The sequence below is a fragment of the Culex quinquefasciatus genome, chromosome 1, assembly GCF_015732765.1.
Source record: "Culex quinquefasciatus strain JHB chromosome 1, VPISU_Cqui_1.0_pri_paternal, whole genome shotgun sequence".
NCBI lineage: Eukaryota > Metazoa > Arthropoda > Insecta > Diptera > Culicidae > Culex > Culex quinquefasciatus.
Genome location: NC_051861.1, coordinates 53,794,150 through 53,821,889, shown reverse-complemented (window position 1 = coordinate 53,821,889; position 27,740 = coordinate 53,794,150). Strand labels below are relative to the sequence as shown.

General features: G+C 43.4%; 1 protein-coding gene and 1 long non-coding RNA gene across 4 annotated transcripts; one reads left to right on the top strand and one right to left on the bottom strand.

The window, feature by feature from the left end:
* Positions 1 to 251: 251 nt before the first annotated feature.
* LOC6034791 (beta-galactosidase) lies at positions 252 to 27,213 on the bottom strand. 3 transcript variants are annotated; one of them, XM_038256810.1, is made up of 5 exons: positions 27,066 to 27,213; positions 2,662 to 2,979; positions 995 to 1,963; positions 804 to 935; positions 252 to 744 (listed from the first exon to the last, which is right to left on the bottom strand). In XM_038256810.1, exons 1-5 carry the CDS (start codon positions 27,180 to 27,182, stop codon positions 298 to 300), a joined length of 1,983 nt encoding a protein of 660 aa, XP_038112738.1. In that variant the 5' UTR covers positions 27,183 to 27,213; the 3' UTR covers positions 252 to 297. The 3 variants fall into 3 exon arrangements, with proteins under 3 accessions (XP_038112738.1, XP_038112749.1, XP_038112744.1); XM_038256821.1 differs by lacking the exon at positions 27,066 to 27,213 and adding an exon at positions 24,860 to 24,973; XM_038256816.1 differs by lacking the exon at positions 27,066 to 27,213 and adding an exon at positions 3,051 to 3,309.
* LOC119767679 lies at positions 23,946 to 24,957 on the top strand. Its single transcript, XR_005277647.1, has 3 exons — positions 23,946 to 24,432; positions 24,493 to 24,771; positions 24,881 to 24,957. It is a non-coding gene; the product is annotated as an uncharacterized LOC119767679 (long non-coding RNA).
* Positions 27,214 to 27,740: the final 527 nt, after the last annotated feature.

Genomic DNA, 27,740 nt, shown 5'->3' with positions numbered 1-27,740 from the left:
TCATTGTATCTTGATTATTCACCAATAAAACAGGTTAAAAAAATACATAAATGCATTAAAATAAATTGAAAATCAATGAAAATTCACATAAATTAAGAGAAATACAGTTTTTCCTAGGATATGAGTGACCTCCAGAAAATTTCAGGCAGTAACCTCCAGAAAATTTCAGGCAGTAAAGCGGAAAAAGCATGTATGTTATTAAAAAGATGGGTCATCGGCAAGGTTTTTTCTTTCAGTTTTTTATACTTTCATCACACCATTATAGGTTTATTTTATATTTAAAAAAATAAACAATATTTAAGCTTCATCCAAAATGGCACTATCGGCAAAGTGAACCATTTTATCGGTGGGAGCCTTCTGCAGCTCAACAAGCACGATTTCATTCGCACCGGACTTGAGCAGCTCCTTCGGAAGGTACATGGTCACCTGGGGACCCGCCACGGGCCAGTATCTTCCCAGGTTGAATCCGTTGATAAAGATGAAACCCTTTCCCCAACCAGTCATGTCGAAATAGGTATCGTGGATCTCGCTCGTCTCGATGACAAGTTCCCCCTTGAATGTCACTGGACCGTGAATTGCAGCTCCCTTTCCATTCACGCCGTGTCCTGCTCCCTCGTTTAAGGTGGCAAACAGTTGCGTGAATTTGTCGTAGCTGTCGAACGGATAACCGGTGATGGTCCAATCGGACAGCTCCTGTGTGTACGGCTCGTCGTAGATTTGAATGGTAACATTGCCGAGGATTCCCTGTGAAAAAATTCGAATCATTGATCGAGGGTTTGTAAAACTTTCGGAATTCGGAATACCTTGTAGTCGTCGAGAACATCAAAGTTGATGCGACCTTGATTTTCTACCAGGATAGAGAGCTTGCTACCCCAACCGGCCGATATTGGTAAGCTGCTGATTGCGTTTTCTCTAGATAGGGTGCCCAGATAAAACTGAAAAGTAGGGTAAAAATTGATGAGTACTGTTGGCATGCTAATTGTGGAATGCTTACCTCATCGACATAAATTTGAGCTCTGTCACGTAAATCGTTGATGGTCAGCAGGCTTGGATCACGTGTGAATTTGGGCAGCGTTGTTTCGTAGAGGACAAATCCAGAATTTTGATTCAATTCCTCAAAGGTAAGCAATTTATCGGACTTAAGAGCGGGTGTCCCGAGAAGATTTCTGGAGCTGGTGCTCAGGATGCTTTCTACGCTTGACAACAACACCGGTTCGTGTTTCATCTTTGGGGCACGGTCTGGCACTCGAACAGCGGGAAGTGGGATGTACTCCCCGATGATATCTCTGAAGATGGTATACTTCATCGAAGGATCTCCAGCTTCGTCCATAGGAGCGTCATAGTCATACGAGGTGATGTCGGCCATGTACTTGCCCAGACCCCAGTCGTTTGCACCAGCCCAAAAGCCAAAGTTTGTTCCTCCAAAGTACATGTAAAAGTCAACATTCCATCCATCCTTGAGCATCTTACGCAAAGTAGCAGCTAACGGGCCTGCAGGACGTCGCTGGTTCTTCTCTTGCCAGTGCGTCAACCAACCTGTATAGAATTCGGTATTGACCAGAGGACCCTTTGGCTGGATTGAGCGAACCTTGGCCGCATGGGTGTCGACCTCGTCGTCCGTCATCAGTCCAAAATCGGTAGTGATGAACACTCCGGGAATTTGTCCGCACACTAGCTCATCGTCGTAAGGCCTGTCCACAGTGAACAGAACGGCCTTTCCTTGGGTATATTTTTCCGTTTCCTCTTTCAGAACGTTAAGATATTGTTTATCACACTTTCCGAATGCTCCGTACTCATTCTCGAGCTGAACCATGATGATGGGACCACCGTTGCCGTACATGTAGGGTGTCAGCTGGGACATAAGCTTTTCATACCAAATTTTCACTTCTTTGATGTAGTTGGCATCACTGATTCTGACTTGAATTCCTGGGTATTTGTTGAATAACCAGTATGGCAGGCCACCCTGTAATGGAATAAATGTAAGTTTTTTACTATTCTGCTAACACCCATTTGTTCTCAAATTAGCACAGAAAGTAGAGCCATCCCGAGCAGACGGAAATAATTTGTGAATAACATTTTTTGATATTTGAAAATACTAGGTCAATAACGTAGGATTTGTTATTCGTCGTAATTATTTTTTTGTTATTGAGTTGTTATTGTAATAACAGAATAATAACATTTTTAGTTATTCTAGATGACTTTTTCAAAACAACCAATGCGCCATCCTATGTACATAGAACCTTTTGAAAAAGTAAGCAAGTATTCTTCGAACAAATCTGTGTTACTATTTTTTGTTATTTTAACAACCAATCCGATCATCCCAATAACAGTTGGCGGTATTCTTCCATAGGGACTATCCAAACCCCCCCCCCCCCCTGAGGTGTCCACGTGGTTTATGGATGGTCCCAATAACAAAAAATGTTATTTCCAGGTTGTTTTGGCCTTCAACCAATATCAGACCAATAACAAATTTTGTTATGATAACATAAACTGTTATTAAATTCTTATTCAAAAATGGATTTTTCAAGAAGATTCCCTAACATTTTCTGTTATTTCTGTTTCTGTTATTGAAATGGCAAGAATTTTGTTATTACCGTCTGACCGGGATCTCGCGTCTCCACTGTTTTCATTTGAATATTTTAAACTTTTATATCCACTCACATTATCAATCTCCGCACAAATATAAGGCCCAGGCCTCAAAATTACGTACAAGTCTTCCTCGATGGCGGCCTCAATGACGTCCGTGATGTTGGCAATACCGTCCCATACGTACTGATTGTCCTTGGGATTGTGCAGTGACCACTGCACGTACAGGTCGACGGCATTGAGCCCTCCGGCGCGCATGGTTCGCAGCTTCGATCGCCATGTCTGGGGCAGAGCTCTGAAATAATGAAAAGAACCCGAAACATAGCGAAAGTCCTTTCCATCCATCACGAAGGTATCCCGGTCGTAGTCAATGTAGAACGAGCGTTCTTCATTCTGTGAAATGAACAGAAAAGAACAAATTATTCCACAAATTGTTTGCTTTACTCTTCACAATTGCACAGTACTTTCTTCGAATGATTTGAACAAGATGCTGCTACAACACCGTAGGAAAACAAAACGGTGGCGAAAGCCACTAAATGGTGCCACTTGATCATTTGAACTGTTTGAACTTGTCCTCTCTCGAAAAGCTCGATGTTAACACGTCGAGAGTCGCGAAACCATTGACGGAATATTATCGTTCAAGTGCTCGCTTACATGCTGTCGAAGCATATATAGAATTTATTCCGTGGCCAAGACATGAAGGCTTAAACTTGATTGATTGAACTTTTGAGAAAATAAACACGACTGTCGCCTCTGGATGCGCGAGTAGCTTAGTGACAGTCTCAAGATGAGATAAATTTATTTGTTTTGTGTAGCGAACTGAGAAAAAAGTTTTTATAAAATTACCAAAAAATTCAAAGCATTAAAAAAAGCAAAGTTGTCATAACCAAAGTCTCTATTGAATCCTTCTGATGATATTAGTTCGATGGAGACGCATTGTGATTCAGCAAATAACAAATTAGAATAGGGGCCTGTGTGGTGTAGATCACCCTATTGTGGTGTAATTGAGCGCACTCCACTGAGTTCCCCTTTGTCCAGCCCTGCAATGACAGATCAAACCTGATCGGTGAGAGCCACTCACACAGGCAAGAGTTCCGGGCAGACTTTTCCTCCTTCTTCGGCTGACAGTTGGACCAATCGGACGTGAGCCCACACTCCGCGCAGCGACTAACCTCGGCAGACGATTCCCGATAGGAATGTCGGATCACACATTGGCGACCGTGACGGAGTTGTAATTTTATTTACAACTTCAAGAACCTGTGGGGAATCGTCTGCTGAGGAGGATTTTCATCGATTTTGGTTTTCATGGGTAAGCAAAGTGAGATAACTGTTGAAGTTGTCGAGTTTTTTTTGTGTGAAGCAAGTGTCAGTGTGCACACTAAAAAAATATGAATTTTACATCAAACGGAATTCAAAACCAGACGTAAAAACTCATCATGTAATCAAAAATCAAACGTAATATTATGTTTGGTTTGATGCTGAACAACCAAATTCACCGTCACAAAATAGAGAACAAAATTGTATCTGATAAAATGTAACATTAAATCATTTTTAACTGAACATTACATCTAAGATGATGCACATGACTGGAGCGTGTTTTGTCGTGTAATATTCTGTGCGATGATTTAATTTTACATTAGAATACCCCAATTATACGCTGATTTGCTGTCTTTCCACTTCACAGTGCAGCGTGGTGCTGCAAACGTCAGACATGTTTGAGATTCAAGAATATCGGTCGAGGTCGCGAATAAGTTTTTCGGTAAATTGTTGAGAAATGTACAGGTTTTTTATTACGATTGAGCTGAAAAGCGATATTAAATCAATTTTTAAGGTAGGTTTAATGACTTTTTGTTTATATTTTTCCTGTCATTTTAATTCTGAATTCTTAATTTCAGTCAGAAAAATGTCCTCCCTTCTTCCGGACGATGACGCACCGGTCCGTTTCATGTTCAAGCTGCTGGTCAAGGTTATCCAGCAAACGACCACACGGAGACGGCTGCTGGCGACGGACAACTGGAGTGCGAAGCAAACTTCAAGCTGTGCCCCAGCAACGACGCACGGTTGATAGTGCCGCGGAGGTTTGTGATTGATGCAGACGGCGGCATTTAGCCAAGGAGGCCGCTTTCCGGTACTGGCCCATCGACACTTCAACTTAACTGTTCCGGTGCGCACAACAGTTTGGCGGTCCGGGTGTGGAGCGGTGTCGAATCGACGAAACTATCCTGAACGGCGCATCTTTAGGACAGGTGGGACAAAAACGGACGGAAGCCGTTGGCTGGGGCCTTGCTAGACAACCGCAGCTAGCTGATAGACGCGTACGACAATCTGAGACGAGCTCGGATCAATATCCGGCGCGGCTGGATGGTTGTGGCTCGTTGTGCAGAACGCGATGAAAGAGTCTTCTGTAGTTGGACAGTTCCTGGCACAGCCGGGCGTTCCGGTAGTGACAGAAGAAGGAAAATCGTAGGACACTTCGCTCATCGCGACCACCGTGAGTTGGATCATACTGGAACCGGAAGCCGGAAGCGCGATGAGATTGATTATTCGTTCCGCCACGGCAAAAACACTCGTGCTTTGTTATACCCTTTTTATTATATTAATATCAAATTAAATGTTTTTTTCAGTAAGAATGTGTTTTTCTTTCTCTGCCCAAAAAATCCAATCCAATAAAAGTAGATTCTAATAGGAATGCTTTCCAATGCATTGCGTTGATTGTAATTTTACACGTCCATACCAGTCGCTGGTTTGGTCGTGTAATTTTCAAATCAGATGTAATTTTCCGTCTTATGTGACGCTCCAGTTATGTGCATCATATAAGACAGAAAATTACACGATTTTTTCGAAGTGTGTGTGGTTGCTTGAAGGTGGATTTGGCGGACAGTCAAAATGTTTGCAAAGTGCGGTGGAGTTTGCGAGCCTTGACAACACAATCGCGTGGGGCACGGTGGGTCAAATGGACCTGCCGTGGTAAATAGCCTGGAAGGCCGCGATCAGTTGCAAAAAAAGGAAAGAGTCGCGTTGGGCACGGTGGGTCAAATGGACCCGCCGTGGTAAATAGCCTGGAAGGCCGCGATTAGTTGCAAAAAGGAAAGAATCGCGTTGGGCACGGTGGGTCTAATGGGCCCGCCGTGGTAAATAGCCTGGAAGGCCGCGATCAGTTGCAAAAAAGAAAAGAGTCGCGTTGGGCACGGTGGGTCAAATGGACCCGCCGTGGTAAATAGCCTGGAAGGCCGCGATCAGTTGCAAAAAAGAAAAGAGTCGCGTTGGGCACGGTGGGTCAAATGGGCCCGCCGTGGTAAATAGCCTGGAAGGCCGCGATCAGTTGCAAAAAAGAAAAGAGTCGCGTTGGGCACGGTGGGTCAAATGGGCCCGCCGTGGTAAATAGCCTGGAAGGCCGCGATTAGTTGCAAAAAAGGATGTTGAGTTGAAGACTGCGCGCAATCAAGTAGGCACTGTGTGCCGGCAGCTTGGTTACAATTATTAGTTAAAATAAACTTCTACCGATTGGACGTATTTCTAATCCACTGCGTTTCTCATTACTCTAACAAGAGGTTATGAGCCCGGACGTGCGCGAAGACTAGCGGAAGATGTCCGATCGGAATTACGGGATCGAACGGCTGGTCGGTCGGGAGAACTGGGCCGATTGGAAGTTTGCGGTCCAAACCCACCTCGAAGTTGAAGACCTGTGGGATGCCGTCGAACCGAAGGTGAAGGCGGATGGAACGGTGGAAGCGGTCGACCCGGCCAAGAGCAAGCTTGCGCGAGGGAAGATCATCCAGTTCCTGGAACCGGTAAACTATTACCACGTTCGAGAAGCGAAGACGGCGCAAGAAGCTTGGAAGAATCTGGTCAACGCGTTCGAGGAGAGCGGACTCACGCGGGAGGTCGGATTGCTGCACAAGCTCATCAGGACTGATCTGGACAGCTGCGGAACGATGGAAATCTACGCGAACCAGATCATCTCGGCGTGCCACCAGCTGAAAAGCATTGGATTCCCGATTCCAGACAGGTTCGTAGGAGCGTTGCTGTTGGCGGGGCTGCCGGACCGGTTCAAGCCCATGGTGATGGCGCTCAAGAACTCCGGAATGGCGATCACGGGGGACTCCGTGAAGACGATTCTGCTGCAGGAGGAGGACGAGCTGTTGCCAGGTGAAAAAACATTCGTTGCTAAGCGGCGAGTCAACAAGCCAGGTGGTTACCGACGCAACACCCAAACAGCGGGCGGTTTCCATGGCGACGACCAAACAGCGAGCGGCTCTCGTAGCAACCACGGCTCGCGAAAAAGTCAGCCGGAGGAACGCGGCCAACGGTGCAGGAAGTGCAACAAAATTGGCCACATTGCGAAGCACTGCCCCGAGAAGGATGCCGTGCGCGGGAAGCAAGCGTTGTGCACGGTGCTGTCAACATTCAAGTCGGCCGGGACGGACGACTGGTACCTGGACTCAGGTGCGACACAGCACATGACGCGGAACCTGGAGCTGCTGGAGGACGTGCGGGACCGGAGCGGAACGGTTGTAGCTGCCAACAAGGAGTCGATGGAGATCCAGGCATGCGGAACGGCCATGCTCTTCCCGTCGTGTTTCAATGGTGAGGAACCTGTTCCGGTAAGCGATGTGCACTTTGTCCCCGATCTTTCGACAAATTTGCTGTCGATCGCACAAATCGTACGCAAGGGCAACACGGTGCTGTTCAACGCGGACGGCTGCATTATCCGGAATGCTGATGGCGGCGTCGTTGCGACCGGTGTTATCGAGGATGACCTGTTCAAGGTGGACCAGCGTAAGAACAAGGCGCTGGCGTGCTCGCGCGTGGAGACTCTCGAGACTTGGCACAAGCGCCTGGGTCACCTGAACGTGAGCAGCATCAAGAAACTGGCCAACGGTGTAGCCAGCGGTGTGCAGATCAACGGAGACGGCATGGACGATTGTCAGATTTGCCCGATGGGGAAACAAGCTCGATTGCCGTTCAGCAAGAGTGGTTCCCGCGCCGAGGAGTTGCTTGAGGTAATTCATTCTGATATCGCTGGCCCGATGGAGCTGCCGTCCGTCGGCGGTTGTCGGTACTACGTTTCGTTTATCGACGACAAGTCCCGACGAGCGTTTGTGTACTTTCTCAAGACCAAGTCGGAGGACGAAGTACTGGCTTGCTTCAAAGAATTCCATGTTCTGGCGGAGCGCCAGACAGGCCGGAAGTTAAAGACGTTGCGTACGGACAACGGCAAAGAGTACGTCAACAAGGGATTCCGGGAGTACTTGAAGCGGATGGGCATCCGACACCAGACCACCAACGACTACACTCCAGAGCAGAACGGGATGGCCGAACGCTTCAACCGGACAGCGGTCGAGAGAGGGCGCTGCATGTTGTTCGAGGCCAAGCTCCCGAAACCATTCTGGGCTGAGGCGGTGAATGCTGCAGTTTACCTCATGAACCGATCGCCAACCAGTGGTCACAGTCTCACACCGGAGGAGATGTGGAGTGGAAAGAAATCGGATCTCTCTCACGTTCGCGTGTTCGGAACGAAGGCGATGGTGCAAGTGCCGAAAGTCAAGCGCAAGAAGTGGGATTCGAAGTCGCGTGAGTGTGTGCTGATTGGTTTTGAAGAGGACACGAAGGGGTACCGCCTGTACGACCTCGCGAGCAAGACTTTCCTGAAGAGTCGCGAAGTGACTTTCATCAACGAAGGCTTGGGCGAGAAAGCGGCTGTCACGAAGAAGAAACCGGAGGTAATTTCCCTTGACTTCGGTACAACTCCGAAGGTTGATGCCGTGCAGCAGCCTGGACTGGTTCCGCCGGAACCGGATGCCGTTGAGGAGGAGCAGCCTCTCGATGTTGATGATGTCCTCGAAGACGACGGCCACGAAGAGCCTGTGGTGGATGCTGCGGTCCCTGGGCTTAGGACCGATGCTGTGGTCGATGACCAAGTAGCTAGCAGTAGTTCGACCATGACCAACGTGCTCCCTCCGCAAAACATTTCCAAACCACCCGGGTCAGGGGTGTTGGGGCGCAGCGGTCGGGAGCACATCCTTCCAGGCAAGTACAAAGACTTTATCGTTTCTGGCAAAGGTCTACCTGTGTCCACCATTTCTCAGACACTCGACGACGATTCGAGCGACTCCAGCGAATACGATGATGCCGATGATGTTGAGTTTGGAGGGCTAGCAACTGGCCACCGAGACGATCCACTTGCGGAGCCGCGGACCTACGCGGAGGCGATGGCGTCGCCGGATGCGGAGCGCTGGAAGCAAGCGATGGTCGACGAGCTTGAGTCGATCAAGGCCAACGAGACGTGGACTCTCGTCGACTTGCCCCCGGGTCGGAAAGCTGTTGGCTCGAAATGGGTCTACAAAATCAAGCGGGACGCGGATGGTCGCGTGTTGCGGTTCAAGGCACGGTTGGTTGCACAAGGATTCAGCCAACAATACGGGACCGACTACGACGAGGTGTTTTCGCCGGTGGTGCGACAAACGACCTTTCGCGCGCTGATGGCTGTTGCTGCGAAGAAACGCATGACCGTGAAGCAGTACGACATCAAGACCGCCTTCCTGTACGGCGATCTTGAGGAGGAGATTTACATGCGTCAGCCACGGGGATTCGAAGGCGCCAAAGGCAAGGTGTGCAAGCTGAAGAAGAGCCTGTACGGACTGAAGCAGGCGGCGCGGTCCTGGAATCAGAAGCTTCACGATGCCTTGAAGCGGCAAGGATTCGAGCGATGTGTGGCGGACACGTGCCTGTACCGCAAGCGACGAGCTGGACGTTGGTGCCACTAGCGTGCCCAGGTCCTCAAGGAAGGTGGGGCAAAAATATTAGAGTTTTGAAAATTTCGTCGTTTATGGACACCCCCTGCCCAATTTTAGAACAAATTTCCGAGGATGGTGGGGCAACTGCCCCATGTTGCCCCACCCTGGGCACGCTAGTGGTTGGTGCTATGTTCTTGTGTACGTGGACGACTTGATTGTTGCGAGCGAAGATCCGAAGATGATCGAGGCCTTGGCCGGAGCGCTGCAGCAAAACTTCGAGATGAGCGTTCTGGGAGACATCCGGTTCTACCTCGGCATGGAGATCGAGAAGAACGCACAAGGTGATTACTTCCTGAGCCAACGGAAGTACATCGGAGAAGTCATCGATTCGAGCGGACTTGCGGACGCGAAGGTATCCACTGTTCCGCTGGATCCGGGGTACATCAAGTGCGAGTCGAAGGAGGAGCCTCTTCCGGACAACAAGGAGTATCAGAAGTTGGTTGGGAAGCTGCTGTACATTGCCGTCAACACGAGGCCGGACATCTCGGCGGCGGTGTCCATCTTGAGCCGCAAGACCAGCAGGCCAACGCAGGACGACTGGAACGAGCTGAAGCGGGTCGTGAGGTATCTGAAAGGAACAAAGGATTACCGATTGCGACTGAGCCAGAACGGAACCGACAACGGGATCGTTGGATTTTGCGACGCCGACTGGGCGGAGAACCGAGAGGACAGGAAATCTAACAGCGGGTTCGTGTTCAAGGTCAACGGCGGAACTGTAAGCTGGGCATGCAGGAAGCAGAGCTGTGTCTCGCTTTCAACCGCCGAGGCCGAGTTTGTATCGCTTTCCGAAGCGGTGCAGGAGGCGCTGTGGCTGAAGGTGCTTCTGCGAGAGTTGAACGACGAGCAGCAAGTCGTTATCCAGGAAGACAACCAAAGCTGCCTGAAGATGTTGTCTGCCGAGAAGTTCAGCAACAGGACGAAGCATATTGCCACGCGATTCCACTTCACGAAGGACCAGATCGAGAAGGGGGAGGTAAGCTGCGTTTACTGTCCAACGGAGGACATGGTGGCGGACCTTCTCACGAAGCCACTAGCCAGGATCAGGACGGAGAAGCTGGCTGGGATGATAGGCTTGACCGCAGCAGTCTAGGAGGAGTGTTGAGTTGAAGACTGCGCGCAATCAAGTAGGCACTGTGTGCCGGCAGCTTGGTTACAATTATTAGTTAAAATAAACTTCTACCGATTGGACGTATTTCCTTGCGTATTTCTAATCCACTGCGTTTCTCATTACTCTAACAAGAAAGGAAAAGAGTCGCGTTGGGCACGGTGGGTCAAATGGGCCCGCCGTGGTAAATAGCCTGGAAGGCCGCGATCAGTTGCAAAAAAGAAAAGAGTCGCGTTGGGCACGGTGGGTCAAATGGACCCGCCGTGGTAAATAGCCTGGAAGGCCGCGATCAGTTGCAAAAAAGGAAAGAGTCGCGTTGGGCACGGTGGGTCAAATGGACCCGCCGTGGTAAATAGCCTGGAAGGCCGCGATTAGTTGCAAAAAGGAAAGAGTCGCGTTGGGCACGGTGGGTCTAATGGACCCGCCGTGGTAAATAGCCTGGAAGGCCGCGATCAGTTGCAAAAAAGAAAAGAGTCGCGTTGGGCACGGTGGGTCAAATGGGCCCGCCGTGGTAAATAGCCTGGAAGGCCGCGATAAGTTGCAAAAAAAGAAAAGAATCGCGTTGGGCACGGTGGGTCAAATGGGCCCGCCGTGGTAAATAGCCTGGAAGGCCGCGATTAGTTGCAAAAAGGAAAGAGTCGCGTTGGGCACGGTGGGTCAAATGGACCTGCCGTGGTAAATAGCCTGGAAGGCCGCGATCAGTTACAAAAAAGAAAAGAGTCGCGTTGGGCACGGTGGGTCAAATGGACCCGCCGTGGTAAATAGCCTGGAAGGCCGCGATTAGTTGCAAAAAAGAAGAGTCGCGTTGGGCACGGTGGGTCAAATGGGCCCGCCGTGGTAAATAGCCTGGAAGGCCGCGATCAGTTGCAAAAAAGAAAAGAGTCGCGTTGGGCACGGTGGGTCAAATGGACCCGCCGTGGTAAATAGCCTGGAAGGCCGCGATTAGTTGCAAAAAAGAAAAGAGTCGCGTTGGGCACGGTGGGTCAAATGGGCCCGCCGTGGTAAATAGCCTGGAAGGCCGCGATTAGTTGCAAAAAGGAAAGAGTCGCGTTGGGCACGGTGGGTCTAATGGGCCCGCCATGGTAAATAGCCTGGAAGGCCGCGATCAGTTGCAAAAAAAGGAAAGAGTCGCGTTGGGCACGGTGGGTCAAATGGACCCGCCGTGGTAAATAGCCTGGAAGGTCGCGATTGATCATAATGGTGAATATAAAAGCTTTGAGTTGATTAATTCCTGTTAAAGGAGAGCAGCTCGTCGGATAATAATACATAGAATATATAGAAAAGTTACGATTTATTTTTGATAGCAGAAACATACGAACATGTTGTTCAACTTGTTCAAGATGTGTGAGTATGAGGTGCCTGTCCGATGGTGCTAAATTTCCAACTGAAAGTCTCATCTTGATGGAGAAAAAGGGCCCGTTGGATTGCCCTGGGAATGTCCGAATTCGCTGAGAACGGAAATTATGGAGATGTGCGCGAGACTGCGGTTTCTAGTAGAACGGCTAGTCAGAAACCGTAGGTGCAAGAACCTACTAATAGACCGGATTGCAGAGGACCAGCTGGAGCACGTAAAGGACAAGCGGATGCGGATAGTAAAAGATATTTGGGAAACATTTATGCGCTCCTCCTCCAGTTAGAAGGTTCTACGGGAGTAAAAGGTGGCCGACGTTAAGATGGAACGGAGAATTAACGGAGAAAGTCTGCTGGCGCATCCTGAATCGTTCAACGCGCTCGTTACCGATCGAGCCCTTTTGGAGAACGTTAAAAAACGCCTGCTTGACGAGGAGGGAAAAGGACAACCGAGCTTAATAGACGGCTCTGGTCTCTCTTCAATTGTCGAAAAAGAGACGACCAGAGCAACGGAACCGGAAAGAACCAGGAAAAACCACAAAGTCTGTAGCGTTTGAAGATTTGTTGATGTAAGTTGGAGAAGAAAGAAGAAATTTTAAGCATTCTGGTTGGTGTAAAGCAGATCAGAGTTAGTATGTTGAGCCACTGAACGCAGCCCATCATCTCACCCTCACACACAACTAGCTGTCAAACCCGATCACACCACCACACGGACGTGGTTTCCGGTCCGGTCGACAGTAGGCGAGAGCAAAACTTGGAAGAGAGCGATGCACGAGACGAGAGAATGAGGGCCGTGAGAGTTTTGCGGGGAGTTCGGCTCGTCAGCCGTCGGGCTCGGCCAGTTCGTCCCAGCCTGTGCTAGCGTCTAGACGCACTTTTGCGGGAATTTTTGCGCGAGTCGACGAAACAAAAAAAGGTTTTAGTCGGGAGAGGTTTGTGACGCCGGCGGAACTTGCAATCGGTTTTCATTCCGGGTCAGCTACGGCGGTCATCGGCGTTCACTAAGGGACCGGTAGCCACGCGCACCACCAGGAGTTTGTTCTATCTCCGGAACCGGAAAAGCTCGGCTCAAACCCGGGGCAAGCGCGTGCGGCGGAGGCCGCGGGCACAAGGCCGCGACGTGGTCGGTCGAGACGTGGCGGCGCGAAAGAACTGGTGGCGGGGCCCAGAAGTCTGCCGGTATCTGGAACGTGCGGAGTTCGTCGGACGCGGAGTGGCCAGCCATGAGGCTGCGGCGCGGCGCGGAGGAGCAGCAGGGGGAAGAGGGTGAGAGATGGCGGAAGGAAGAAGTGTGCTAGTTGGTCAAAGAAGGCCTTGAGAACCACCAAAAGCGAGGGCGAAAAGGACGCGAAATACATGTTTTTCTAAGATAAGCGCGAGTGGTTTTCTTTTTGTCCATGAAGAGAAATAATTCTTTGTAACATGGCGCCCAACTAAAAGACCCACATGGAAGAGCTGGCCTAGCAAATGTGCAATTGTTTGAATAATTGTTCCACGTGTGATCAATGAGTTTTGAGCTACAAACTTAGTTAGATCTCGATTTCTGTGAGTGGTTGGGAAGGAGGAAAAGGGGCCGTGCCAGGAAAATCTGCCATGAAGATGGTGCTCAAATCACGTCTGGTAGGACTCGCTGCCGCATTTAGTTCAGTTTAGTGTAAGGAATTTGTGATTTTTGATCTGGCGAGCATCGTAGGCTCGCGTACCTCAGTTTGTTTAAGGTTATTTGCTTCGGCAAACACGATTTGTTGAGTCTTGGCACGGCGCCCAAGGAAGAGAAGGTCTGGGAGTTTTTTGCGAGCTACTGTTCGAAGCTCGCAAAAAACTCCGCTTTTGCGTTGGGGTTGTGTAGCGTTTGAAGATTTGTTGATGTAAGTTGGAGAAGAAAGAAGAAATTTTAAGCATTCTGGTTGGTGTAAAGCAGATCAGAGTTAGTATGTTGAGCCACTGAACGCAGCCCATCATCTCACCCTCACACACAACTAGCTGTCAAACCCGATCACACCACCACACGGACGTGGTTTCCGGTCCGGTCGACAGTAGGCGAGAGCAAAACTTGGAAGAGAGCGATGCACGAGACGAGAGAATGAGGGCCGTGAGAGTTTTGCGGGAGTTCGGCTCGTCAGCCGTCGGGCTCGGCCAGTTCGTCCCAGCCTGTGCTAGCGTCTAGACGCACTTTTGCGGGAATTTTTGCGCGAGTCGACGAAACAAAAAAAGGTTTTAGTCGGGAGAGGTTTGTGACGCCGGCGGAACTTGCAATCGGTTTTCATTCCGGGTCAGCTACGGCGGTCATCGGCGTTCACTAAGGGACCGGTAGCCACGCGCACCACCAGGAGTTTGTTCTATCTCCGGAACCGGAAAAGCTCGGCTCAAACCCGGGGCAAGCGCGTGCGGCGGGAGGCCGCGGGCACAAGGCCGCGACGTGGTCGGTCGAGACGTGGCGGCGCGAAAGAACTGGTGGCGGGGCCCAGAAGTCTGCCGGTATCTGGAACGTGCGGAGTTCGTCGGACGCGGAGTGGCCAGCCATGAGGCTGCGGCGCGGCGCGGAGGAGCAGCAGGGGGAAGAGGGTGAGAGATGGCGGAAGGAAGAAGTGTGCTAGTTGGTCAAAGAAGGCCTTGAGAACCACCAAAAGCGAGGGCGAAAAGGACGCGAAATACATGTTTTTTCTAAGATAAGCGCGAGTGGTTTTCTTTTTGTCCATGAAGAGAAATAATTCTTTGTAACATGGCGCCCAACTAAAAGACCCACATGGAAGAGCTGGCCTAGCAAATGTGCAATTGTTTGAATAATTGTTTCACGTGTGATCAATGAGTTTTGAGCTACAAACTTAGTTAGATCTCGATTTCTGTGAGTGGTTGGGAAGGAGGAAAAGGGGCCGTGCCAGGAAAATCTGCCATGAAGATGGTGCTCAAATCACGTCTGGTAGGACTCGCTGCCGCATTTAGTTCAGTTTAGTGTAAGGAATTTGTGATTTTTGATCTGGCGAGCATCGTAGGCTCGCGTACCTCAGTTTGTTTAAGGTTATTTGCTTCGGCAAACACGATTTGTTGAGTCTTGGCACGGCGCCCAAGGAAGAGAAGGTCTGGGAGTTTTTTGCGAGCTACTGTTCGAAGCTCGCAAAAAACTCCGCTTTTGCGTTGGGGTTGTGTAGCGTTTGAAGATTTGTTGATGTAAGTTGGAGAAGAAAGAAGAAATTTTAAGCATTCTGGTTGGTGTAAAGCAGATCAGAGTTAGTATGTTGAGCCACTGAACGCAGCCCATCATCTCACCCTCACACACAACTAGCTGTCAAACCCGATCACACCACCACACGGACGTGGTTTCCGGTCCGGTCGACAGTAGGCGAGAGCAAAACTTGGAAGAGAGCGATGCACGAGACGAGAGAATGAGGGCCGTGAGAGTTTTGCGGGGAGTTCGGCTCGTCAGCCGTCGGGCTCGGCCAGTTCGTCCCAGCCTGTGCTAGCGTCTAGACGCACTTTTGCGGGAATTTTTGCGCGAGTCGACGAAACAAAAAGGTTTTAGTCGGGAGAGGTTTGTGACGCCGGCGGAACTTGCAATCGGTTTTCATTCCGGGTCAGCTACGGCGGTCATCGGCGTTCACTAAGGGACCGGTAGCCACGCGCACCACCAGGAGTTTGTTCTATCTCCGGAACCGGAAAAGCTCGGCTCAAACCCGGGGCAAGCGCGTGCGGCGGGAGGCCGCGGGCACAAGACCGCGACGTGGTCGGTCGAGACGTGGCGGCGCGAAAGAACTGGTGGCGGGGCCCAGAAGTCTGCCGGTATCTGGAACGTGCGGAGTTCGTCGGACGCGGAGTGGCCAGCCATGAGGCTGCGGCGCGGCGCGGAGGAGCAGCAGGGGGAAGAGGGTGAGAGATGGCGGAAGGAAGAAGTGTGCTAGTTGGTCAAAGAAGGCCTTGAGAACCACCAAAAGCGAGGGCGAAAAGGACGCGAAATACATGTTTTTTCTAAGATAAGCGCGAGTGGTTTTCTTTTTGTCTATGAAGAGAAATAATTCTTTGTAACAAGTCTTTACATCGTTGGGTGGATGATGCTGTTGAAAGCAATAATAGTGACACAGCGCGTGTCATTTCTATAGATAACGGAAGAGGAAAAATCGAGAAGTTTCACGACCCTGATTCAACAAAACACATGTGTCGTGATCGGGGACTTTCTTTTTTATAATAAAAACACAGATATTTTGCAATTAACAAACAACACGTCTTATTCCACAGAAATTAACCACAAAACTGATTTGACAATCTTCATTCTCTCTTTCGCCAGCCGCCATTGTCGTGATCGGGGACTTTCTTTTTTATAATAAAAACACAGATATTTTGCAATTAACAAACAACACGTCTTATTCCACAGAAATTAACCACAAAACTGATTTGACAATCTTCATTCTCTCTTTCGCCAGCCGCGCGCATCTCGTTGTTTTCTCGCTTGTTGTTCTCTCTCGCAGCTCGCTAGCGCGCTCTCGCACTCCATCCGCAATCAGCTAACAAGGCAATATTCATGAAGGTGCGCACTTTTTGTTGCGCTCTAAACTCTTATTTATGAATTCTATCAATCTTATAATAAATACCATTTTAATAATTTATTACATATTCAATCCTGCAACCCATAATCCCTACATTCTCCCTCTTTTCTACTCTCAAGATGACGAATATCAATCATAATTCCTAACCGAAAAATTACATGAATTAGCATTCAATCAATGTTTTTCTTAAATTTCCTAAAAGATTTTCGTCGGGTTCCTCGACTTTGCTTTCATGCTGATCTAAATACGAAAGCGCAGTCTTCGAAATGTTTCATCTATGTTGTCCAAGACTGACATCCGATCGCAGGAATTGTAGAAAATGGAATGCGTTGATGAGGTTGAAAATTTAAAACACCTGAAAATATAAGAAAAAGAAAAAACGAGGCGAAAAACAAAAACCACAAATATTTCTCAAATAAACGCAGGTTTATCAATTTTTTATGCAATACGAGATTAGTGATTGTTTACCTGATTTTCTTCAAATTTTATGTAATTTAAAATTTAAAAGCAAATTTTACAAACATTGCTGAAACAACACAATACGATTTAAAAAAAAATAATAATTCAAATTCAAAAGCAATTTTTTTTTTAAACATTTCGAATTAAATGGAATCACATTTTTTTTATTTATTATCATTTTGTGAATATGAAATATAAAACAATGTGTTCTAAATTCAAAAATCTAACATTTTGCTGACTTAAATAACAAATGAAGCATAATCCTGGCGTTTTTTAAGTTTTAAATTAATGTGTACAGTATAAAAAACAAAGAATAAACATTTCTAAAAATATATACAATGTGGTAATTTATTTAACTTATTTAAAAAAAAAATCTGAAACAAAAACTATGACAGGCACAGATATTGTTTTTACACAAATTTACACTTTGAATTTATGTGCGCCCGCCACGGAGTTCAAACCGATCTATGGATTATGAGCCCAAGCCCAGTGCCACGTCCGATTGATCCACCAGACGGGACTTGAAGGTAAACATAAACTGATTTTAATATTAACGTGAAGACTTCCATCATTGCCATGATTTTACGTTCAAAGATATAAATTTGGCACCCTTATCAATATTTTGACAAAATTCCTTCTACAAGTTGTTTAGAATAGTGCCCTACACATGCTGATACTTTTTGGTAACGATTATCCCATTCCTTGCAAAGTTGTGGAAATCGTCATTAATCAATGATTGTCAAGTAGGGCGTCAATGACTGTACCACAAAATTATATAAATTTTGAAACACATTTGATTAAGACCAAAAATTCTTTCAGTGGCCTTAAGAAGGCAACAACCGGCACATGCTGATTCATTTTGGTGCAGAAATTCGTTAAATTGAATTCAATACAGAGCTTTTTAGAGTGATGATCAAATTTCTTCGAAAATGATCAACGGCTACACCTTAAATGCAGACGTGACGAAAAGTATATGTTTGTAATTAATACCCAAAAACACCCAAAATGGATCTACAAGCAAGCTTATTCCTTCCTCATTTTCAATATTTTAATCTGTACTTTTCTGTAATTTATTCCCAACCAAGCAGTACAGCTAAAACAAACTACATTTTTTTTAAATAATGGCCAGTATGGAGATCGGAAGGAAAGGGGTCAAGAAACAGCTTTACGAACAGCAGAACAAAGTAGAGGGAGCGTTTTCTTGGGGCTTTTCTTCGCCCTATCTGGCTTGCTTTCGCTTCAACTGCTGCCCTTTTGAATTTTTTTCTTGACCGGTTCCTTCCGATGTGCATACACCGCCTAACATTGTATCAAAAATTACCGCATTTTAACTAACTTGAAACTGTTAATAAATAATGGCAAAAATTACTAAAATGCAAAATCAGTAATATTTTTGAAGAATTTGTTTTCATCAGTACCGGTATACTTTTATAAAATAAAAAATAGTCCATATTTCAGTTTAAGATTTCTTGAAAAGCAATCTCAATAAATGAAGCAAATTGCAAAAATAATATAAATAATTCAATTAATGCTCAAATTGTGCTTTGCTGCACAAAATAAATTGTTTTATAAAAAAATAAAATCAAATGTTGTTTATTCTTGCCACAAAAGCTTTCTGAAAAAAACATTTTTACCGATTTAACGATTTTGTTCTGTAAATGCATGGTAGTATCAACATTTTTCAACTTTTATATTAAACATTTTGAACTTTCTATTAATATTCACTTACGCGATCTTTTAACCAAACAAACGATAGTTTTTACCGAATAGTTTTTTTTCTCTGTTGTGTCTACTTAATAATATTTTTGTTTATCTTGAAACAAAACATGGTTCAGAAAATATTATTCTGATGAATAAAACAAAATCATGTGGTAAATTGTTGCAATAAAAATAAAATATATAAACTGAAATAAATGCCGTTCCGCTATATTCGATTTCTATTATATGTCAAATTAATTTTCTCTTCAAATTGTATTTATTGTAGCTAAAGGTATGGATTCAAGCACTTTTGATATTACCGTAGATTAGATTATCCAATGTTACATTTAATCATGACCAAAACAATGTTTAAGGTCATTTTATTTATAAATACCTTCAAAATGTACTGTGCTTATCAGATAACAACAAAAAACATATTTTATTCAATTATTCTTGTAATGCATAGATGTATAGATTGCAATCTGACTACTTTCTCAAAGGGTTCCAGCTCAGGCGAAACATTTTTCAAACTACCTTCGCAGAGGTCTGTCAGGCTCCAACACGGAGGAGACAATATCCTAACCATAAATTCCTTCAAAACGTTTCTTGCTTATCTAAAAATAGCTGAAAGATTTTTTTAATGTTTTATTTTTAAATATTTTGATTTATTTTTCTCGTAATGTAAAATGGGTTCCAAGCACCTTTGATATATTTCATCAGTAGATTGTTCACAGAAACTTAATTTTTTTTAATCACGATCTTTACGATCCCTGTCAATGGTTTCTCTTCTTATTTAAAATTTTAACTTTTTCTTTGCTGATAAACTCCTGTTATGTAATTTGAAAAAGTTTGGTTTCATAATTAAGTACAATCGATTAAAGAACCCCAATGTTTCTTTAATTTATTTCAAAATAATGTTTCTCTTAATTTAATTTTGATATATTTACTTTACTAAAATTCTGAAAGTTTTTTTTTAACTCAATAAAATGATACATTGTTAAAATGTAATTCTATCGAAATTAATGAATGATTTTGAACTATTTTGATACAAATCACAGAAATTGCATTGAAAAATAAAAATCAATATAATTAATATAAATATTTCCAAGTTTTTTTTTTAAATTATGTTTTTTTTTTCGTTGCTCAATTCAAAATTAATATTTAAATATTTGTATTATTTTCTCTAGTGACGCAACGCTCTCACAATTTAAATTATATTTTAAACATTTCTGACGATTTATCTTTCCTTTATTTATTATTTTAAAATACATCAAATTAATTATTAAGTGAATTATTTTACCTTTTTTTTAACTAATAATGTATTGTTCATGTTAACGATTACTTAAATTTTTGCGTCCCTGTGAAATAATGTTGGGTTTCAAGAATTTTTTCATCACAGCTGAGTAAATCGATTAAAGTAACAATTAACAATAACAACTATCAATATGGAATACTTAATCATTAACGTCTTTCAATTTAGAGGTTTATCTTTCAAGAGAGGACAACTCCAGTGTTAGTTATAGTGACAACCGTTTTAGTCCTATTCGATGAATTTAAAATCATTTTTTTTAGGTAGTTCACAGACATAACGCCAAAACACATATTGCTTTATCTGTGGTAACCAAAAAGTGCTCACTTTCACATTAAAATTTATTTATTCATTTTCTTAGGTCAATTTCTTTTGTGATGTTAAAGACGGTCCTTAATTGAATGAAAAGATTTGCTGAACAATATATTTTTAAAAACCATAAGGCTCCTTCTGCGAAGTTATTTAAAAAAAAATCATCACAAAAGTCTGTCGGGTTCCTTTATCGAGGAGATTGTTATTTGACTGCTTTCACAGAAATCCAGCACAGATTATTCATTTTTTTTTAAATCTGACTACCATCGCAGAGGTCTGTCAGGCTCCAACACAGAGGAGACTTTTTTTTCTGACTACCATCGCAGAGGTCTGTCAGGCTCCAACACAGAGGAGACTTTTTTTTCTGACTACCATCGCAGAGGTCTGTCAGGCTCCAACACAGAGGAGACTTTTTTCTGACTACCATCGCAGAGGTCTGTCAGGCTCCAACACAGAGGAGACTTTTTTCTGACTATCATCGCAGAGGTCTGTCAGGCTCCAACACAGAGGAGACTTTTTTCTGACTACCATCGCAGAGGTCTGTCAGGCTCCAACACAGAGGAGACTTTTTCCTGACTACCATCGCAGAGGTCTGTCAGGCTCCAACACAGAGAAGACTCTTTTTTCTGACTATCATCGCAGAGGTCTGTCAGGCTCCAACACAGAGGAGACTTTTTTTTCTGACTACCATCGCAGAGGTCTGTCAGGCTCCAACACAGAGGAGACTTTTTTTCTGACTACCATCGCAGAGGTCTGTCAGGCTCCAACACAGAGGAGACTTTTTTTCTGACTATCATCGCAGAGGTCTGTCAGGCTCCAACACAGAGGAGACTTTTTTTCTGACTACCATCGCAGAGGTCTGTCAGGCTCCAACACAGAGGAGACTTTTTTCCTGACTACCATCGCAGAGGTCTGTCAGGCTCCAACACAGAGAAGACTCTTTTTTCTGACTATCATCGCAGAGGTCTGTCAGGCTCCAACACAGAGGAGACTTTTTTTTCTGACTACCATCGCAGAGGTCTGTCAGGCTCCAACACAGAGGAGACTTTTTTCTGACTACCATCGCAGAGGTCTGTCAGGCTCCAACACAGAGGAGATTTTTTTCTGACTACCATCGCAGAGGTCTGTCAGGCTCCAACACAGAGGAGACTTTTTTTCTGACTACCATCGCAGAGGTCTGTCAGGCTCCAACACAGAGGAGACTTTTTTCTGACTACCATCGCAGAGGTCTGTCAGGCTCCAACAAGGAGGAGACTTTTTTTCTGACTTCCATCGCAGAGGTCTGTCAGGCTCCAACACAGAGAAGACTCTTTTTTCTGACTATCATCGCAGAGGTCTGTCAGGCTCCAACACAGAGGAGACTTTTTTCTGACTACCATCGCAGAGGTCTGTCAGGCTCCAACAAGGAGGAGACTTTTTTTTCTGACTACCATCGCAGAGGTCTGTCAGGCTCCAACACAGAGGAGACTCTTTTTTCTGACTATCATCGCAGAGGTCTGTCAGGCTCCAACACAGAGGAGACTTTTTTTTCTGACTACCATCGCAGAGGTCTGTCAGGCTCCAACACAGAGGAGATTTTTTTTTCTGACTACCATCGCAGAGGTCTGTCAGGCTCCAACACAGAGGAGACTTTTTTTCTGACTACCATCGCAGAGGTCTGTCAGGCTCCAACAAGGAGGAGACTTTTTTTTCTGACTACCATCGCAGAGGTCTGTCAGGCTCCAACACAGAGGAGACTTTTTTTTCTGACTTCCATCGCAGAGGTCTGTCAGGCTCCAACACAGAAGAGACTTCAAAATTAACTATGACTAATCAATTATAACGGCAAAAAAACGTTGCTCAAATCAAATTTCATAGCAAAACATTGATTGTCAATTTCTGCATAAATCTATAAAATTTTCATTAGAATTCTAAAACGATAGTTTTCAATTTCCACAGCATCAAGCAACAATCTAATATTGCATCAAATTCACAGTAAAAATTTATCGTCAATAATAACAACAATCAAATCTTCATTCAAATGAAAACTTAATATTTTTTCATTAATAATCAAATTTTGTATCAACTTCAAAACAAAACATTGGTCATCAATTACCATATAAACAATCAAATATTGCGTCAAATTTAAAACTCAAAATTGCCCATCATAAAACCACAACCAAATATTACATGAAATTTAAAACCGAAAAAATACCGTTCTACAATAACAATTTCAAATTCAGAAAACAAATCATGGCCTTCGATTGCCACAACAAAAAGCAAATCTATCATCATATTCAAAATAATAACTGGTTTTCGATTACCACAATATCAATCAAACCTCGTATCTTACTCGAAACAAAATATTGGTTTTCATTTATCGCAAAAATAAGCAAATTTGTCATCTTACCATAACAAAACATTGGCGTTTAATTCCCTCATCAGCAATCAAATCTTTCAATCAAAATTAAACCTGTAAATTTTGTAATTTGTGATTTTATTGGACTTTGCATCAAGTCATTGCCACAAGAGGCATATCTTTCATTAAATTTAAAACAAAACTAACAAGAAACAAACATTTATCTTATTCAAAAATAAACATTGGTCTTCAATAACCAATATAACCAGCATCCAATCCAAAATAAAAAATAAAAATAATGATCATCAATAATAACAACAATCCATAACAATCAAATTTTGCATCAAATTCAAAACAAAACATTGGTCGTCAATTATAATAACAACAATAAAATTCAAACAACAAATTTGATTTCAATTACCAAAACAACAACTAAATTAAAAACAAATTATCTACCTTCAATCGCAAACTAATCCTCCATCAAATTCAAAGCGAAATATTGATTTTCAATTTCCACAATCTTGTCAAATCTATTGTCAAATTATAAACAAAATATTGATTTTTATCAATCACAAAAATAAGAAAAAAAAATTGAAGTCTAATTCGTAACAAAACATTGGAGTTCAATTTCCACAACAACAAACATTGCATCAAATAAATAAACATTGCATCAAATTAAAAACAAAACATTGGTCGTCAATCAAAACAACAACAATCAAATCTAAAGCAAAAATGTGATTGTACAAAATTCCACCATAAACTTAGAATAAAACATTGGTTTTCAATTATCACAACGAAAAGCCAAACATACTACTTCAAAACAAAACATTCGTTCCCAAAATCACAACAACAAGCAAATCATTCATTAAATTCAAGACCGTCAATTATCGCAGACAGTTCTATGCCTTTTATCAATTTCAAATAACAAGTTCAAGCAAAAATCTACCTGTTTCAAAACACAGGCAAAACAACAAAGCGAAACTTTGCATCTGCATTCTGGCAGGTAAACAAAACTGTTGGATTTCACAACACAACAATTCAAGCAAAACGAATGATCTTTCAAGAATCAAAAGGTTCGACTTACCGGACTGTGCCATTGTCGTGATCGGGGACTTTCTTTTTTATAATAAAAACACAGATATTTTGCAATTAACAAACAACACGTCTTATTCCACAGAAATTAACCACAAAACTGATTTGACAATCTTCATTCTCTCTTTCGCCAGCCGCGCGCATCTCGTTGTTTTCTCGCTTGTTGTTCTCTCTCGCAGCTCGCTAGCGCGCTCTCGCACTCCATCCGCAATCAGCTAACAAGGCAATATTCATGAAGGTGCGCACTTTTTGTTGCGCTCTAAACTCTTATTTATGAATTCTATCAATCTTATAATAAATACCATTTTAATAATTTATTACATATTCAATCCTGCAACCCATAATCCCTACAACATGGTGTGCGACAAGACGTTGTTTGAAGATCTTCAGTCCTATTAAAAATAATTTCTGTGATCAAGTCCAGCCAAACGCTAGTGACGGATTCAGCCGGAGCTGTTCAGTAAAGACGCAAGTGAACAGTTGTTGAACTAAAAGATGTTGTTGAATTGAATGACGAAAGACAGCTTGCTTAATTCTTGTCAAACTCATTTTATAGGAAAAATAGAGCTGTTTTTTTTTAATGGAGAAGAGGAGAGATGTGTGGTGTAGATCACCCTATTGTGGTGTAAATGAGCGCACTCCACTGAGTTCCCCTTTGTCCAGCCCTGCAATGACAGATCAAACCTGATCGGTGAGAGCCACTCACACAGGCAAGAGTTCCGGGCAGACTTTTCCTCCTTCTTCGGCTGACAGTTGGACCAATCGGACGTGAGCCCACACTCCGCGCAGCGACTAACCTCGGCAGACGATTCCCGATAGGAATGTCGGATCACACAGGGCCATTTATGGTTATTATTTCTAATAAATTTCAAGTTTTTACATTTACTTATTCAAATCCACCGATACAGAAGTAATTTAATATCTCATGCGCAAGCATGTTTGCCTCTGCCGTAATACACATACTGATATAACATTATTTTATTGAGGCAACTGATGGAGCGCCAATGCTATCAACCATTTTTCGAACGACAATCGAACTTTATTATACGACACTCTCTGTTTTGGTCACGGCACGTATCACACATCATGCGGGTCGTTTGCATTGATAAGGCATACAGGCAGGTATACACACATTTATTACAGTAGCAGGAGCTTGTCCGAGAAAACCTTGCTGTTCTTCTTCTTTGGTAAAAAGTTGTTTCTAAATGGTGACTAGTTTTTTTTTTCAAACTTTTGCACTCGTTGTTAGTTAATTAATTAATCTTGTATACATACCTTGCGTTTTTTATCCGACAGAAGATGGCTCATGGTTTAGTGGTTTGGTACAAACTAATTTACAAACGCGTGGAACGAACTCTACAAACACACCCGGCTCTCTGGTGGCTTAAGAAACTGGAAATGAAAGTGCGAGCAGAAATGCCGGCCACAGGAGAGAGCGCGGACATTGCGCATGTGGAATGTACGCGTGAAACCAAATTTCCACAAAATTCACTCTCACTATTAATAATAAAATACTAGCTATTGGAGACGGTTCGTTGTGTTAAACGTACCTACGTCATTTAATTTTCATTCATTGTTATAGTAAACTTAAAAAAAACGATGTCTGTTTTTTATCAATATTACGTTGCTTGAAGTATTGAAAAAAAGGTTCTTAATAGAAGAGATTAAGAGATTTTAATTGTAATCGGAAAGGAACAATCATGAAATTGCATACATAGTTTTAACAAAGGTGACTAATTTGTATCTTTAAAATTTAAAATGTCTAATTTTTCCGTTTAAAACGTTTTGATAAAGTCCACTAATTTTCTCATATTAGCCACACCAAAATACAAAACAACCTCAAGTACCTACCTATGATTGTATTTGTAGAGAAGGCACATTTGAACTCAAGTACATAAACATATTTATTTGTAAACTGATTTATTTCAAGATCGTTGGTGTTTGCATTGATTGCAATAATAAATAAACCATCATAAAATAAAAGATTAGTAAACTATCGCTCAAATTTGTCGAACTGTTCATCATTTTAGTAGAATTTTTTTGAAAATGTTTCCAAAACGCAAAATTTGGTCGGATACACTTTGATAACAATATCATGTCTGTTTGTCCCATTACCGTGATCGATCGGAACATTTGGTAGTCGATTCTGCATGTAAAAATAGGCAGATGGCCAAAATTTAGGGCATATCTTTGTACCCCTAGATTACGCTTTGATTTTTTTCGAGGTATAAGGGAGCGTTCTTTTATTACGTAACGCAGTAGGGGGGGAGGGGAGGTCGGAGGCCGTGTTACGCTCCATACAATTTTTTTAAAATTTGTATGGAAATTTTGTTACGAGGGGGGGGGGGAGAGGGTCTAAAAGTCCGATTTTTCGCGTTACGTAATAAAAGAACGCTCCCTAAATTTCATACAATAATACCCGAAATTATTATTTTATTTATTGAGGGGTTCGATTCCCATCTGCTGCAACCTTCCATCGGATGAGGAAGTAAAATGTCGGTCCCGGCCTTGGTTGTTAGGCCGTTAAGTCATTCCAGGTGTAGGAGTTGTCTCCATGCCATAAGTACAAACAACACACCAAACCAAGCCTACTCCGGTGGAATCGCTGGCGGCGGTTGGACTCGCAATCCAAAGGTCGTCAGTTCAAACACTGGGGTGGAAGGTTCCTTGGAGTAAAAAGAGGTTTGGGTGCTCTCCCCATTCAAGCCTTCGGACTCCTAGGTTCGAGCAGAAACTTGCAATAGAGACCACTAAAGACCCGGAGGTCGTTAATGTGGATGGTTTTTTTTTAATAAAATTCAATTCTTTCGATTAGAGCATGTTAAGGGAGCCCAAATCTAGCATACCTTGATTGAATATTGAAAAACCAGTAAAAACACATTTTTCTCTTCATTTCTAAAAGTTTATACAAAACAATTGTTTCTGTTTACATTTATAATAACTAGAAGATGAAAGATGGGATTTAAAACAATAATGCCCGGTGGAACTAGCTCCATTTGAGTGATAAAAAGTTGGACATGTATCAATTTGGAATCAGCTATGATCAGTTAAAAAGTTCAAATAGTTTTTATTTGTTTAAGAATTTATTTAAATCCAATTTAACGACCAATAAATGTATCAATTTGGAAGAAGACACACCTTTCCCGGTTGGTGTGCACCCTTTAATGGACCATTTTCGTTGACTGCAGATACACAAATAGTTTTACACTTTTACAAATACATTGAATATTACACTTAAAATTCCAATTTTAACGGTCTGAAAAGTGGTAATATTACTCATTTTCATTGGTAAAATTACCCCTTCTTGGATTTAATATTACCATGATTTTTTCTACTGTGTGGTGAAATTTAGGTGTTATAACATTGTTCTTATGTTTTATGAAACAACACTGATCAATAAATCCAGAGGTCACTAGTTCAAATTTCGTTAATGCATTAAAAACACAAACACTTTGTCTTTTATTTAAAAAAAAAATCTAACCTGCTTTTGTTGCCCATTGGATTCATCCAAGCCAAGCACGAGTCCTAACGTTAGTCCTAAAATGGCCACTATAACTACGGCGCCTAATCCTATTTTGTGCACTTTGGTGAGACTCATCTTTCTTTCCGTCACGGTAGCTTAGAACCCAATGAACTGTCCACGTTGGGCTCCCGAAGTCGCCGTTTATATATCTTATCACCTAAGAAAATTTTATTGCAATTGAGACAAACTTTTATTGTGCAGCTGGTGATGAGAAAAGGGCTTGCAGATAATTTGATTGGTGTCGATGAGCTATCGTTGAAAGGTAATTCATCGATCAACCCACAATCCATATCCCTTTGGTTTGAACTGATTAGGTATGGTTTCGTTTGTTATAATCTCGATTTGCCCTTAAATCTGCAGGTGTTAAACTACCACAATTCGGTGTGACTTTAGACACTTTGAAATTTTGTTGGAGTTTTCACAACATTTTTGTGCATTTCAATGTTTTAATCTTTCAGGCACTTGGAATGGTTTGAAAAGATTCTTGTTTTTTTTTATGATTCTTATAGGTAATTTTTCCCGTGGAGCACGATGGCGAAATAAAATAAAGTTTTAAGAAAATATTCTTATAATTAAATGTTTCAATAAGAAAATATCACTGGATGTTTAAATGTGTTTAACAATAAAATACAA